Consider the following 13,251-nt stretch of genomic DNA (forward strand, 5'->3'; position numbering starts at 1 on the left):
ATTATCCATTATTTTATTATCTTTGTCAAAATAATTAAAAATAAAAAACAATGAAAAAAGAAATGTAAATGAGTCCCAACTCCCAACACGTTTAGGTTTTTCTTTTTTATTGTTTTTATTTTTAATTATTTAATGGATAATTTCTGTCTAACGGAATAAGAACGTTTGAATAAAAGACACATTAACCAGGAAATGTGCCACACAGCTATTATGTACTCACTCATTATGCTTACCTAACATGCCTACTACATCCGGACCCCTCTGCTACTACTCCAACAGTTGCTAATCCCTTTTTAATGAATCTTCCATCAACATTAATTTTCGGCACATTTGCATTGGGAGGCTGCAAAAAATACTTGGTGATCACTATCAGAAACTGGAGAAGAATCTCGCCATTTTCTCCGCAAGATCCTATTCCTCTCCTTTCAAGCCCTATTCAAACATAGCAAGGTTTACTTTCAAGCCCTATTCACATCTTAAAAAACACAGCGGTTTCTGCTTTTCCAGATGGTCCATAGTAAAAATAGCAGAGTAATTTATAAGCTCAACGTTTCTATCCTAAATTCGGTTACATCTGTCAATCCATAAAGCAAACCAGGCAGCAAAAAAATTTGGAATCAAATCAGGTCCAAAGTCCAAACAAACTTGCTTAGCATGATCACATTGAAAAAGGGCATGCATTATTTATTCAGGTTCCTTGTCACAAGCGGGAGAAAGGTTTGAGGATATCAGCTTTCTTTTGATGAGATTTCTTTTACCGCAATAGATTTTTTTTTTTTGCTTTATGGGGCTACACAACAGGGTAAGCCCATCCCCTTGGCATCGGCATTTGATCGCAGGTCTCTACTCCAACGAGTCAGAGAACCTACCAATTGAGCCACCATCAGTTGGCTTTTTACTGCAACAGATAAACTGCTTAATTTTTGGGTCAGTCTTCAGAACATTCGTGTCCTCCGTCACAAACGGGAAAAAGGGCATGCATTACTCATTCGTGTGTTCCGTCCGCTCCGCCCATGAACAGAGAGATGTTTGGGTATTTTGGGCTCGGCCCAATATCTTTTGGCGATTTTGTTTCCAAGGGCCTCGTTGATGTTATTCATGCTTCCATCCATCCAGGTTACTGCAGGAACACCGATCAAATAAAATTTCACATGATGCTTGGTCGAGGTCAATGGCTTCTCTTCCATCTTTGTTCTTTCCTTTCACATAACTATGTTTCTTGTAACACGTGTGAAAACTAAAAACTGCTGGATGTTTAATTGGTCTATAGTAGGCAATGCTACATTGCATTCCAGCCTCCCATTGCAATTAGCTATTCCATAATTGGTCTAAAGGAAGAGCAATGCTACATTGCAATTAGCTATTCCATTCCAGCCTCCCATTGGAATGTAAAACTCATCCCAACCGGGCCAAAAAAAAAACCAACAATTCCAAATGTAGACCAAACAGACCCTAAAATGAAACCTTGAAAACATTAATACTGATCTCTACCTTGTTGGAGGGAAAAAAATCTATTATAAATAGAATATAGAAGAGACTGGTGTTAAAGAGATGCCATGTTACTACATTAATTGGTTCTGGCTGAGCTTAATTGCTTAAATAACCCAACCCCATATTTAATCAACGGGAGCAATTGTGCAGATCCAGATCACCAATGAACAGAAAACTCGGATTCGCTCCCCACGTAGCACATTGCATCCATGGGCAGAGAACTCGGATCCGTGCTTTGGGAACATCTCCACAATGCACGGCTGCAATGTGCTAGCTATGTGATTTGTGCGGGGAGCAGATCCGAATTCGGATAGAGATGGTTGCAATAGAAATGTCTATTGGTGGCATCGAGGCCTAAAAAACATAGCAGCAGGCTCTCCACAATGTACAAGTCATTGGCTCCACGTGCATTCCTAAATTGCAATGAAACCTAGAGAGAGGGAGAGAGTCTAAAGTTCCAACGATGATTAAATACAAGGAAGATTACCAAAATGATCTTATAATATAACATTTTCAATAGAAACATGAATTTCGAGATATAACATTAGACCAAAATTCTGAAAAGAACAAAAAAAAGAAAAAAAAAAGAAAAAAGAAGACGCGATTAATACAGACATCATTTCCGCATTAGCAGAAGATGGAATTTACAAGGAAAGAAACCGTTGGACGAGACCAACAAAAGTATAATAAATAAATAAATGAATAGCATCGGACCAAACAAAGACGGCCTCACGAGGTAGGCTCCTCTCTGAGCTTTTGATTTATTTCTTATAAGAGTTCAAAAACATACGGGCATTATACGCATATCAACGAGCTGGCTGTCCTATTCCTTCATATATGTTTTTTTTCTTTATAGTTTACTCAATTTCTTCCATCTCACCAGGGACTTGAGAAATTCCATGACCTGTGCAATATCAATAGTTGATGATTAATTAATCAGAAAGAAGGTAAAGGCAAACACAAAGGGGAGGGTGCCAAAGACCTTTATTAAGAGAAAGTCAGATTTCGTGTACCTCTGATGGATCCCTCAGAGAGTAGAATGCACTGCTATCTTTTGGCACTGAAGATACTAAAATTCCAAAACCGCGATTACCCTCACGAAGGACCTGCAAATATCAGTAATAAACTAATTAAATTGCTTACCCATCAAAAGAACACTTGATTTATCTTCAGTCATGGTTTATCTCGTTTTACCTTAAATGCATCTTCATCTGTACGGTCGTCTCCAACATATATTGGGACAACATCAGCAGAATCACCTAGTCCTGCACCATTTTTTCATACAAAAAAGTGAGGTCAGAAAATGAACAGCGACAATGTAGATGATAGTGGACTAATGGTTATGATGATGACATAAAGAGAAGCAGAATTACCGAGTGACTCAAGAAGAAACTCAACGGCTTTCCCTTTATCCCAGTCAATCACAGGACGGACCTCTAAAACCTACACATAGGGGAACATAAAGCGCATAATGAGAAATACTATCAAACTCAGGATCTACTTCACAACACTGAAGACGGGGATGATTCTTCAAATGAGAAACAAAAAAAAAAATCGACTCATTTAAAAACTCAGTCCAGTGAAGTACCTTCCGCCCATGAGTTAATCGTAGACGTGGGTAATTTTTCAGCACACCATGAACACATTGTGCAACTATAGGCCAATTCTAGAAGAATATCAAAAGCAGCAAAAAGAAATAGTGAGGATAACCATTGTTGCAAGTAACCCAATAAGAAAAGCAGATTATATGCTCAAACTTGAGATTACCTTTTCATCTACATTACGGTAATGTACAGAGGTACAAAACTTGTGATTCTCAACTTTTGCACCTTTAATTCCTTTTGTATTCTCGACAAGGGTTCTAAAAACCTGCAAAAGCATAACAGCATTATTAACTCAGCCAATTTCAAAAAAAAATGGAGATTTATTGCTTTACATTACATATTACATATTACTTCAAGAAAAATAGTTACAAACCTCATCAATCATAGGTAAAAACTCACTAGCAGGTTGGAACAGATTTACCTCCTTACCCTACATTCAAAAGAAACATAAGAGAAAAGCATGGTGAGATAAAAGAAGACACCAAACAGACACATTACACAGACTGATTATGAGAAGACACCATACAGTAGTCAGCAAGAAAGGACAACATCCATTCCTACAGTGCAATATCCTCTCACCTGCTTGTCAGTAGACCTAATACAATTTGGATGGTCATCAGCAGACACCGAATGTCTGACCGGGCCCATGATGTCCATCCCATGACTACCAGCATAGTAGAGTTCTGTCAATCCTACAAATTCGTATACCTAAATGGAAGAAAAAAAAGGTACAGAGAAATGGGTTATCAACTGAAAGCAGAATTTTTTCATCTGAAAACCAGACAAAATGCAGATATTATCTCTAGTAAATATAGGACGAGAGACATACCATATCACGCCTCCTTCCACTAATTATTGCTGTTGGGAAATATTTGGCAACATTTCTCACAGCAGAACGCATCTGATAAGAAATGAATTTCAATAAGAAAACAATTTTAAAGATGATTTCTTCTACCTGAAATGCTTTAAAGTCAATTAGCTAAGCTCTTACAGCGTTAGACATAAAAGCACGGTCAGGGTCATCTACAATTGGTGAAAGGGTCCCATCATAGTCCAGAAACAATGCTATCCTCTTGTCCATTGCATAATTTGTGATTTCATCAAAAGATGTAAGTGCTGATGGATACTTCAGCTGCACAATTAAGTAAAAGAAAGAGTTGGCTTTTAAAACTCAGACTTGAGGAATTTTCAATAGAAAGGAAACAAGAAGATCAAAGAACAAACAAAGGAAAGAAGGTAACATACCATCCAGGAGCGGTAAGAAGCGTCAGTATCATCAGATGCAACCTCAATGTTGAAATCCTTAGTTGGCTTCTTGCGAGGAGGTGAGGAGGCTTCCATGGCATCCAGCCAACTGCTGATGCGGACATCATCAAGCTTTCCTGGCATGGGCTTCTTTCTTGGAATTGTTAAGAACAAACCTCCTGGTGGGGAGTATGGCAACAGATTTGTATGGATGCCTAATCTTGACTTGCTTATGGGTATGGGGTCAGTGAGAACAGGAGCTGCATGGTTTGATTTCAAATCCATTGGATCCAGATCACTTTAAAAGCGTTTAAAGCTTAAACAAATATTGTGTGATATGTAAGAGCTGGCAGGTCCAAAATTCACGTCAAGTCAAAATGATGTCACTGCAATCTCTAGTATCTTCACCCAACTCTCTTATCAATGAAAAACCACCTCTTCAAAGTTTTCTTATCACTGCTGTTATGCGAGCAGTCCATCAAGCGCAAACTTCCCAAAAACTGGAAATAACAGGAATGTGTTACATAAAAACTAAAGCGGACACACAAGGAAAATCCTCAAACGGAACTTGGATGAAATATAAAACCATACCTTCTCATCTCCAAAACTACAAATCATTTATATCAGATAACATTATGTGCAGAGTTAAACTTGAGGGAGTGCTGCTTTATAGATCTATAATCCCCAGAAGAGTTCTGAAGTCTGCACAAAAAGGATGCAAATAATTATACGGACCAGAATATAAGAGCTCAAATACAAAGCATGATTTAGGCAAAAGATGGTTAAAACAAACCTACCAAGCAGTACGAGTATTGTAACCTTTTTTATTTTCATTGAATTTTTTCCTCCCAAGTTAGTTCAATAACAGAGGTATTGGCTTTCCAACAAGCAAGCAATGAATAATAACCAAGCTTTTTTTGAAAACTGGTAATGTAAATAATGAATTTGGTACATACTAATAATCTTTTCTTCAAAAAAACTATTAATAATCTAAAAACTATTGAAGAGTTTAATTCCCTGGAGCATAATAAAAAGAAAATGCGCTCCTGAGAACTTCCTAATACTTTTAGATATCTCCTAGGCTCCCCTTCCTTTAAAGTTCATTCTGCGCTGTTATTTAAACTTGTGGCATAGACATTTTAGAAAATACAATAATGGATAAGATTCTTTTCTATTTCACTATAAAAATCAACAAATAAAATAACTGAGAAAATAAGAAGAAAGATGAAAATAAGTCTACTACAGACACATGATAATTTGATTATGTAGTGGAAGAACAATGATCTATTTTTTCACAATAACCAGATGATTAGATCCAATATGTACCAGAATCTGTACAAATCCTTTTGGACCCTTTATACCCTATCTGTGGCTGATTCTATTTGCTTTGCATCTCTGTCCATGATTTCTTCTGGCACTCTGAACAACTAAAACCTTATTCAATGAACAATATATAAAATACCGCAGATTAATGCTGTTTGCCTTATTAAATGGAATCGGCTTTGCCAATGAACAATTCGGAGATGGAAAGAGGGGTAAAAGATAACAAGCACCAAGTAATTTTGGTGCGAGACCATGCACATCAAGTATCAAACATGGGGCTTGCCCCTGATTTTGGCAATCACCACAAATACCAAAAAATGAAAGAGAAGAGGAAAAGGGGGAAAATTCCAACACCATAAAGAAAAAAAAGAGTCAATAAGTAATAGTTTTAGAAGTATTTCCCTGGAAGTTGCTTCTATGAAGAATACAGATGCACCGTACTCTGCATCAGGACAGGACAGGACAGCATGAACAACTATTTTTGTTATCACTATTAATATTAAGGTGTACAAAATATCAACTAGCTTCACTGCGAGTGGATGGTGTAATGAAGAAGCAGTGATAATGTAGAAAGCTCTACGATAAAACATTAGTGAAAGTACAGGAAAAAAAGAAAAAAAAAGGCAGGCACCCATCTTTACATCTCATTCATCAACAAAGGACGGATGAAGAACACCGAGTGAAAAGAAAAGGAAAAAAATAAAGAAATAAAAGTTCGTGGTTAATTTAAAATGATACTCAACATCGAAGGCTGGCCCACCCAATTTGATGTTTTATGGAGATGGACGAATTGAATTAAGTAATATGTTAGAGATGTACATAACTGAATATTCAAAGTTGCCCTACCGCACGTAGTGGGTGGAAATTAAAACAAACACCAAAATTTTTTGAGCCTCCGTAGCAACAGCATGGAAGCCATTAAACGTTTGGATCTGGCGCACAGACAGAGAAGCCAGCTGACCAAGAAAAAAAGTAAAGAAGCAACCCAACAAAAATAATATAATAATGTTATGATAAAATCATGAATTAGTGTTTTAGAATACCATTTTGTTCATCGCAAGATCCAAAATAACTACCCCGAAAAGAAACATAGCTTTTCAAGAAGTCAGTGCCTTTGGCAATAACCAGAACTTTTATGAACTTTCCAGTTGCGATTCTTCCAAGGAATGCAAACGTGGCGGTATGGGTAACCCTTGCAAATTCACCCTCCCCACTAAAGGAATCTGTGACTTTTTTCAGTTCTGTTAGACCGGAAGATATTGATAAAGACAACGGGATGCATACGTTATTTTCTTCTTGCAGTTTACAGCAATCGACAAAACATTTACACCAAAAGAAATCAAAGAAGAAAACAAAGACGGTACACATCAGTTGTAAACCAAATACAGTTACAGTATAAAGAAGAAATGATACGGTTAATGTCGGCAGATTTTCTCCACAAAAGGAAAAGCGACAACCACAACCTACACCACTAATTTCATTTACCCACAAAAAGTTACTCGACATCACCTGACGACAACCAAGGTCTTATTCTCCCCATCTCACTCGGGTTAAAACAAAATCGAGATCAAACTCAAAATCGTCATGTCACCAACTCGCAAAAGACAAATCGAAACTGTAGAATCCTGAATTTATACAACAAAAGCTTTTTATGCTCATCAGCTAAGCTCCTCGGGAAGAAGCCCTAGCGTTCGAGCGACGACGCACGACCCTTGCCTTGACACAAATAGATAAAGATCGATAACAGAATAGGAGAAAATAATATCAAAAACCAAATCTAACAACAACAAACGTCAATCCGCGAAGCACAATCGGAAGAAAATCCAAGGCCTCCTTCGCGGAGGCGTTTCGAATCAAAGCAATGATTTTTCTCAGATTAAATCGATCAGCATTACGTACAACCCTAGAAATGCTTCACAATAGTAAAAAAATCGGGAGAAGACGATACTAGCGTACCTGAACCACGAGCTCTCACACCGTAAGGGTCCTTTCAAGGATCAGAACCGCGAGAAGATTCAATCTTCGAAATGCAGTTACGTGATCAAAAGTCTCAGATCCCGACCACCAACAGTAACCGTGAAATCGTTTTCAGAAAGCATAAACAAGGGCTAAGGCGAGGATGAACAATGAAAGCTATGAGAAGGAAGAAAGAAGAATATAGATGGAAGAAACAAAGAGAGAACCGCGTTTAAAGCTACGACAATTGCATAGACACACCTAGAAACCCATAGAGAGACAAAGGGAAACGAACGACGAACGTCATATATGCGCGAAGAGAAAACGAGGGAAGGAAGGGAAGCTACAGAGGCGTTTAGGCATTTATAGAGTTTTCGTCCGCCGAGGAGACGTGCTAAACAAGGCAACTCGGTTGTTGAATCGGGAAACACCACGAGAAATTTACAAAATCTTATTTAATGATAAAATAGTAAGAGAACTAATTAAAATAAAGATTTTCTTACTATTTTCCTTTAAAAATAAAAATGAAAAAAACTGCCAGACATGTTTCGGTCGTATTCTCTCCCTCTACCTTCAATCGGATCCACCAAGAGACTTATGAAAAATCTACACGTGTGAGCTATGACTTACGGCCCACGCGGCTGAAGACACCTGTGGTAGTATCAAGCATGACGTGGCCACGTGTCAGAGCGGGCCCGCCACGTAAGGGCGGGGTCATTTGCCGGAAGCGTCGCTTTCCATAACAGCTGGTGGTAGTTGGTACATGAAGGTTTTAAATTGTTGAATAATAGCCGCAGAGATGGATCCACGTGGCACATGTGTGGGATCGAGGTGACGTGTGGAAATCGGGCCCGGGGAAGGCGAAAAGCGGTCTTGTTTTTCTTCGCGGTCTAAGGTCGCCCCTTGATTCTCGTGTACGATTCAAGTGGTCCCAGTCCGAACTGGCAACTCGGCTTTACTCGGTCAAACAGACCTTCACGAATCAGAGAGTTGAAACGATAAAACCTAAAAAAGTAAAAATGAAAAGGAAGGTGACGTTTCCCTGTCCAAAGGTCGACACGTAGTGGCCTACTCGAGTCGGTGGGGCCCGAATACGGTTGGTTGTTTCTGGTAGTAACGAGTAACGACGGATCTCCTTTGGAGCGGTCGGTCATGCGACTTTGGCCCGGTCTCTGTCCTTGTGAGAGCCATTGGTTTTTTTTTTTTGGGTAAATAAGCTATTATAGTATTATTATTTATCAGATTTGGCCATTTTAGATCCTGAAAAATCTGGGTCAAACGGTTTTCCTTCGAATTGATCTCCATGAAAAGGGGAAGGAAAGGAAAGGATCACTGGCTTGTCCTGAATTCTGATGTGATGATCTCGGATTCGGATCTCCTACTGACTACTGAATGCTGCTGTGCACTTCAATTAGCAATGGACAGTTGTTCATCCAGTCAATCCGATGTTTTTAGGACTGTCAACGGATTCCGAACGTTCCATACCCGACATCACATCCCATTTAAAATCTGATTTCGATAAACTTGATAAACTGAAATCATAAGCATGTTAGTAAATCAGGTATTATTTGTTAAAATTGATGGGTGGGTTTAAAATTATATAGGTTTTCTTAAAATTATTATTATTGTTGTATCTAATAAATTAAATATTTTATATTTATACAAATTTATTATAAAAAATAAATATTTTTAAAATTTCTATTTTTTAAACATATTTAATCGGACTCAGATTAAATTTGTTATAGTAAATAGATGGAATTCATGATGTATCCGGATCCGATTTAAATTTGACCCGATTACATCAGATAATATGGTTGTCTATAGCGATGTGTATAATATCTTATTTACAGTAAATCTTTACTGGATTATGTCACCATAAGGTTGGAATCTAATGAACACTAAAGGCTGGTCATCCTACAGCCGGGAATATTTATTGCATTTAGGCCACATTTGACAGGATTTATCTCTTTTTTGTTCAAAATATTCCAAGCTTTTTATTATAAAAAAGAGATAAATTCTTAAAAGAAAGAATGCCAAATGCAAACCTTATTTGTTGTTTATACATAAATAGACTAAATAGTTTCTGATTTGCAGATATGATGTCTTGTGCATAGAAATAGAATGTAACCAGCATTTCATGGTAACTTGGTAAGTATATCCGAATTAGTTTCCAACAGGTTTGATAATTGATTGGATATTTATTTTTCCTATTTTGTTAGTATGAAGATATATAGAGATCAGAAGCAAAACAACAATTTTAGAGCATCCTTGATAAACTCTAGGGGAGCCCAATAAGAGTGAACATCAGCGCCCCACATCATATCCCAACATGTATTAAAAACATCTCCTAGTGACAAGTATAGAGATCTTCCCGGTGCATGTTGAGATGTGCATGTGGGGTTTGCCCTGTGGGGCGCTGATGTGATCTCACCCAATAAAGGGTATCTTGACCATCCAAACCTGAAGAAGCTAAAATATGTAGGGGTGCAAATGGATCAGATGCATTTGAAATCCATTCCTATTTTGTGTTTTGGATTGGACCCCTATCTGATTTGAATATTATTTATATATATTTATATATATATATATATATATATATATATATAGTATTCTTGTAAATTTTTTATATTACTTTTTTTATAAAAAACATATATCTATATGATAAAAATAGTTAAATTTCTTTATTTAAACTAATATATTTTTTCCTTTTAATAATTTATTAATTTTTATTAAAATAAAATTAGATCAGACCGACATCCTGATCAGATTCAAATTCAAATCAGTATTTATGAGATTCGATTAGATCTTTGAATTCAAATTCGGATATACCCTTAATTCAAATCTGATGATACACAATCCGGGCCAAATTTCCCTTCATCAAAATCCAATCTATTTACATCCCTAAAAAAATCAGGCAAGTTCCTAATCATATATATATATATATATAATAAAAAGGCAGGCACATTTGCATCCCTTACGAACTGAAAAGACAGTTTTCACACAACCTGTAAATGTTTTCTAGAGTAGGCCACAGAAGAGGGCAATTAAAAGAGCCAGCAATGAGAGTATTAATAATAGTACTAGAATCACTTTAATCATCACATTTGAATAGACTAGGTCAATCAACAAAGAACAGCATTCACGAATTACATAGCATTGAGCATAAAATGGAGAGGAAAAACTAACAATTTTCTGAATTTCTATTTTACTGTATTTTATTACAGGCAAAATCGCCTTCTAAAAACCATTTTTAAAAAGTGAGTATTAATTACAAAAATATAACATTACTGTTTAGTTTATAAGTCCTTTTCTCAGAAAAAGATTGGTCCTCACATTCAAATATTGCCATATTCCTGTAATTTTCATTTCTCTACAGGTTTGTTTGCAAGTTAAGTGAAATTAAAAAAAAAAAAATAGAAGGAAAAATCTATGATGCAGTAATATGAATATCATTTATAAGAAAATGATTCATTTTTCTTTAACATGACAGAAATTGGTTTAACCAAAAAAGGGCAAATCATTGAATGTGACCAAGAAAACAAACATAAAGCTGGCCTTATGACCCAGTAGTTGAGATTGCCATTTGGCATCCCTCCAATTGGAAGGTACGGGATCAAACTTGTGGAATCACGGTCTCTTCATGGTATGGTCCATGATTTTTAAAAATGAACACAAACCGGTCAGGGGTCCGGTTACCAGTTCGAACAGTTTGACCATTTGAGCCAGCCGTCGAAAGACCGGCCCGTTCTGACGAAAAAAAAAAAAAAAAAAAAGAAAATGGTCAAAACTGTTCGAATGGTTAACTGGTCAGTTCAGCAGTTTCCCGATTAAAATTAACAGTTTTGGGGAAAAAAAACGGTTTTGAGAAAAAACTGAACCAGTCAAGTGACTGATTTCCGATTTTTCTGATCCAACCGTTCGGTCCGATCCAATTTTAAAAACCATGGTATGGTCAGTGGGCCTTATGTACATTCTACTCTGTCTACCCTCAATTTTCCTATTTTCCTATTTTCCTATAAAAGCAAATAAGAGATAAATAAATAGATAAATAGAGAGAGATCCACCCCTATCCTTTTATCAAAAAGCCTTGACCTCTTTGAAAAGCAAGAACTTTTTACACATGTCATCCAGCCCCATTTTGGGAATCTATCTGCTATCTGTATGTAAAATTCATGGAGAGATGTGTGCAGAACATTTGCTTTGATGAGATCCCATTACCCTTTTAATTCCGAGTTGAGAGGACAAAAAACAATTCCGAGTTGGGAGGACAAAAAAAAAACTGTTCGAACACGATCCAACTATTAAAAGATTGGTTTTAATCACTTTCTGTCCTTTCAGCATCACTTGCCCCATAAAAACAAACAGGTTTTGTTTTATTAAAAAACTTATATCTAACTTCTCTTTTCCTCCCCCTCCCCCCCACCCAAAATAGTGGAACCTGCAAAACCAAGTTCATTGAATGTTTGAAACTTTGAATGACTTCAGCTTAATAGTGGAACCTGCAAAGCCAAGTTCATTGAATGTTTGAATGACTTCACCGTTTGTTTGAAATGAAACATTTGAAATAAGAAAACAAATTACTTTCACCCTGGACCTTTGTGGAACGGTTTTACACTCAGAATCCTTGTTCCAAGATTGTGAGATAAGAAAACAAACGTCTAATAACTTGAAGGTAGAAAACCCTTCAAATGATCGTTATAATTCCTCGTACCAGTGTTTAAAACTTTAAGATTGTGTTTGCTTGCAGTGTAAATGAATTTGCACAGGTGCAAAACTATAATTGTGTAAATAATTTGGGTGCAAGTTTTGATTTTTTTTTTTTTCAAATTTTATCTTATCTTATTTGGTTGTAATAAAAATAAAATAAAATAAGACCCAAGGTAAAATAAAATAAAATAAAACCAAAATTTACATTTTTTCCATTTACACTCCCATATATTTATATAGTGCAAATAAAATTGCATTGCAATCAAAAACAGGCTAAATTGTAAACCATTGGTTTCCATATACAATTTTTCCCAAACCTATTTTTCTTTTGGTAGAATAACATTACTTATTTTTCTTTTGGTAGAATAACATTACTTATTTTTCTTTTGGTTTCAAATTTTCTTTTGGTAGAATATAACATTACTTATTTTTCCCCTACCTAGTTAGTAGCTATGCAGTTATGGATACGATTGAACATGGTTTTCAAAACCAGACCGGACCAGAAAAACCGGGAACCGGTCACATGATTGGTTTCGTTTTCCCCCAAAACCGCTTTTTTCCTCAAAATCGTTGATCTTGGTCAACAAATTGCTGAATCAACCGGTTAACTGGTCAAATGGTTTTGACCATTTTTTATTTTTTAATTTTTTTGTTAAAATGGACTGGCCATTCGGGTCGAACAGTCGGACGGTTCGATCACTGGTTCATTTTTAAAAACCATTCGATCACTGGTTCTTAAATTAATAGATTTCTTAGTAACCCTGAGAAAAAGTCCTACTTTTCACTTGTTCCAGTTCTTTCTTTCCCTTCTTTTTCAGTAGAAGTTGCCTTTTTCTTTAATAGAAGTCATAAAGTTTCCATTTATTTGTTCTGTTGAAACCCTTCCTCAACCTAACCCAAAATAAATATCACTATTGTTCATGTA

General features: G+C 36.4%; 1 protein-coding gene across 3 annotated transcripts; it reads right to left on the bottom strand.

Annotated features, from left to right (window-relative positions):
• Positions 1–1,974: 1,974 nt before the first annotated feature.
• On the bottom strand, positions 1,975–7,957 carry LOC104598574 (putative trehalose-phosphate phosphatase F). Of its 3 annotated transcripts, XM_088889725.1 has the most exons (14): positions 7,620–7,952; positions 5,667–5,759; positions 4,932–5,042; positions 4,341–4,840; positions 4,087–4,227; positions 3,925–3,996; positions 3,675–3,803; positions 3,469–3,525; positions 3,259–3,360; positions 3,080–3,157; positions 2,865–2,934; positions 2,686–2,756; positions 2,505–2,597; positions 1,975–2,395 (listed from the first exon to the last, which is right to left on the bottom strand). In XM_088889725.1, the coding sequence occupies exons 4-14, from the start codon at positions 4,623–4,625 to the stop codon at positions 2,342–2,344; spliced, it is 1,152 nt and encodes a 383-aa protein (XP_088745851.1). In that variant the 5' UTR covers positions 4,626–4,840; positions 4,932–5,042; positions 5,667–5,759; positions 7,620–7,952; the 3' UTR covers positions 1,975–2,341. The 3 variants fall into 3 exon arrangements, with proteins under 3 accessions (XP_088745851.1, XP_010259016.1, XP_088745852.1); XM_010260714.3 differs by lacking the exon at positions 5,667–5,759 and having other exon boundaries at positions 7,620–7,957; XM_088889726.1 differs by lacking the exons at positions 5,667–5,759; positions 7,620–7,952 and adding an exon at positions 6,707–6,890.
• Between the last annotated feature and the right edge of the window lie 5,294 nt (positions 7,958–13,251).

Source organism: Nelumbo nucifera, chromosome 6, assembly GCF_055504915.1.
Source record: "Nelumbo nucifera cultivar China Antique chromosome 6, China Antique-T2T, whole genome shotgun sequence".
NCBI lineage: Eukaryota > Viridiplantae > Streptophyta > Magnoliopsida > Proteales > Nelumbonaceae > Nelumbo > Nelumbo nucifera.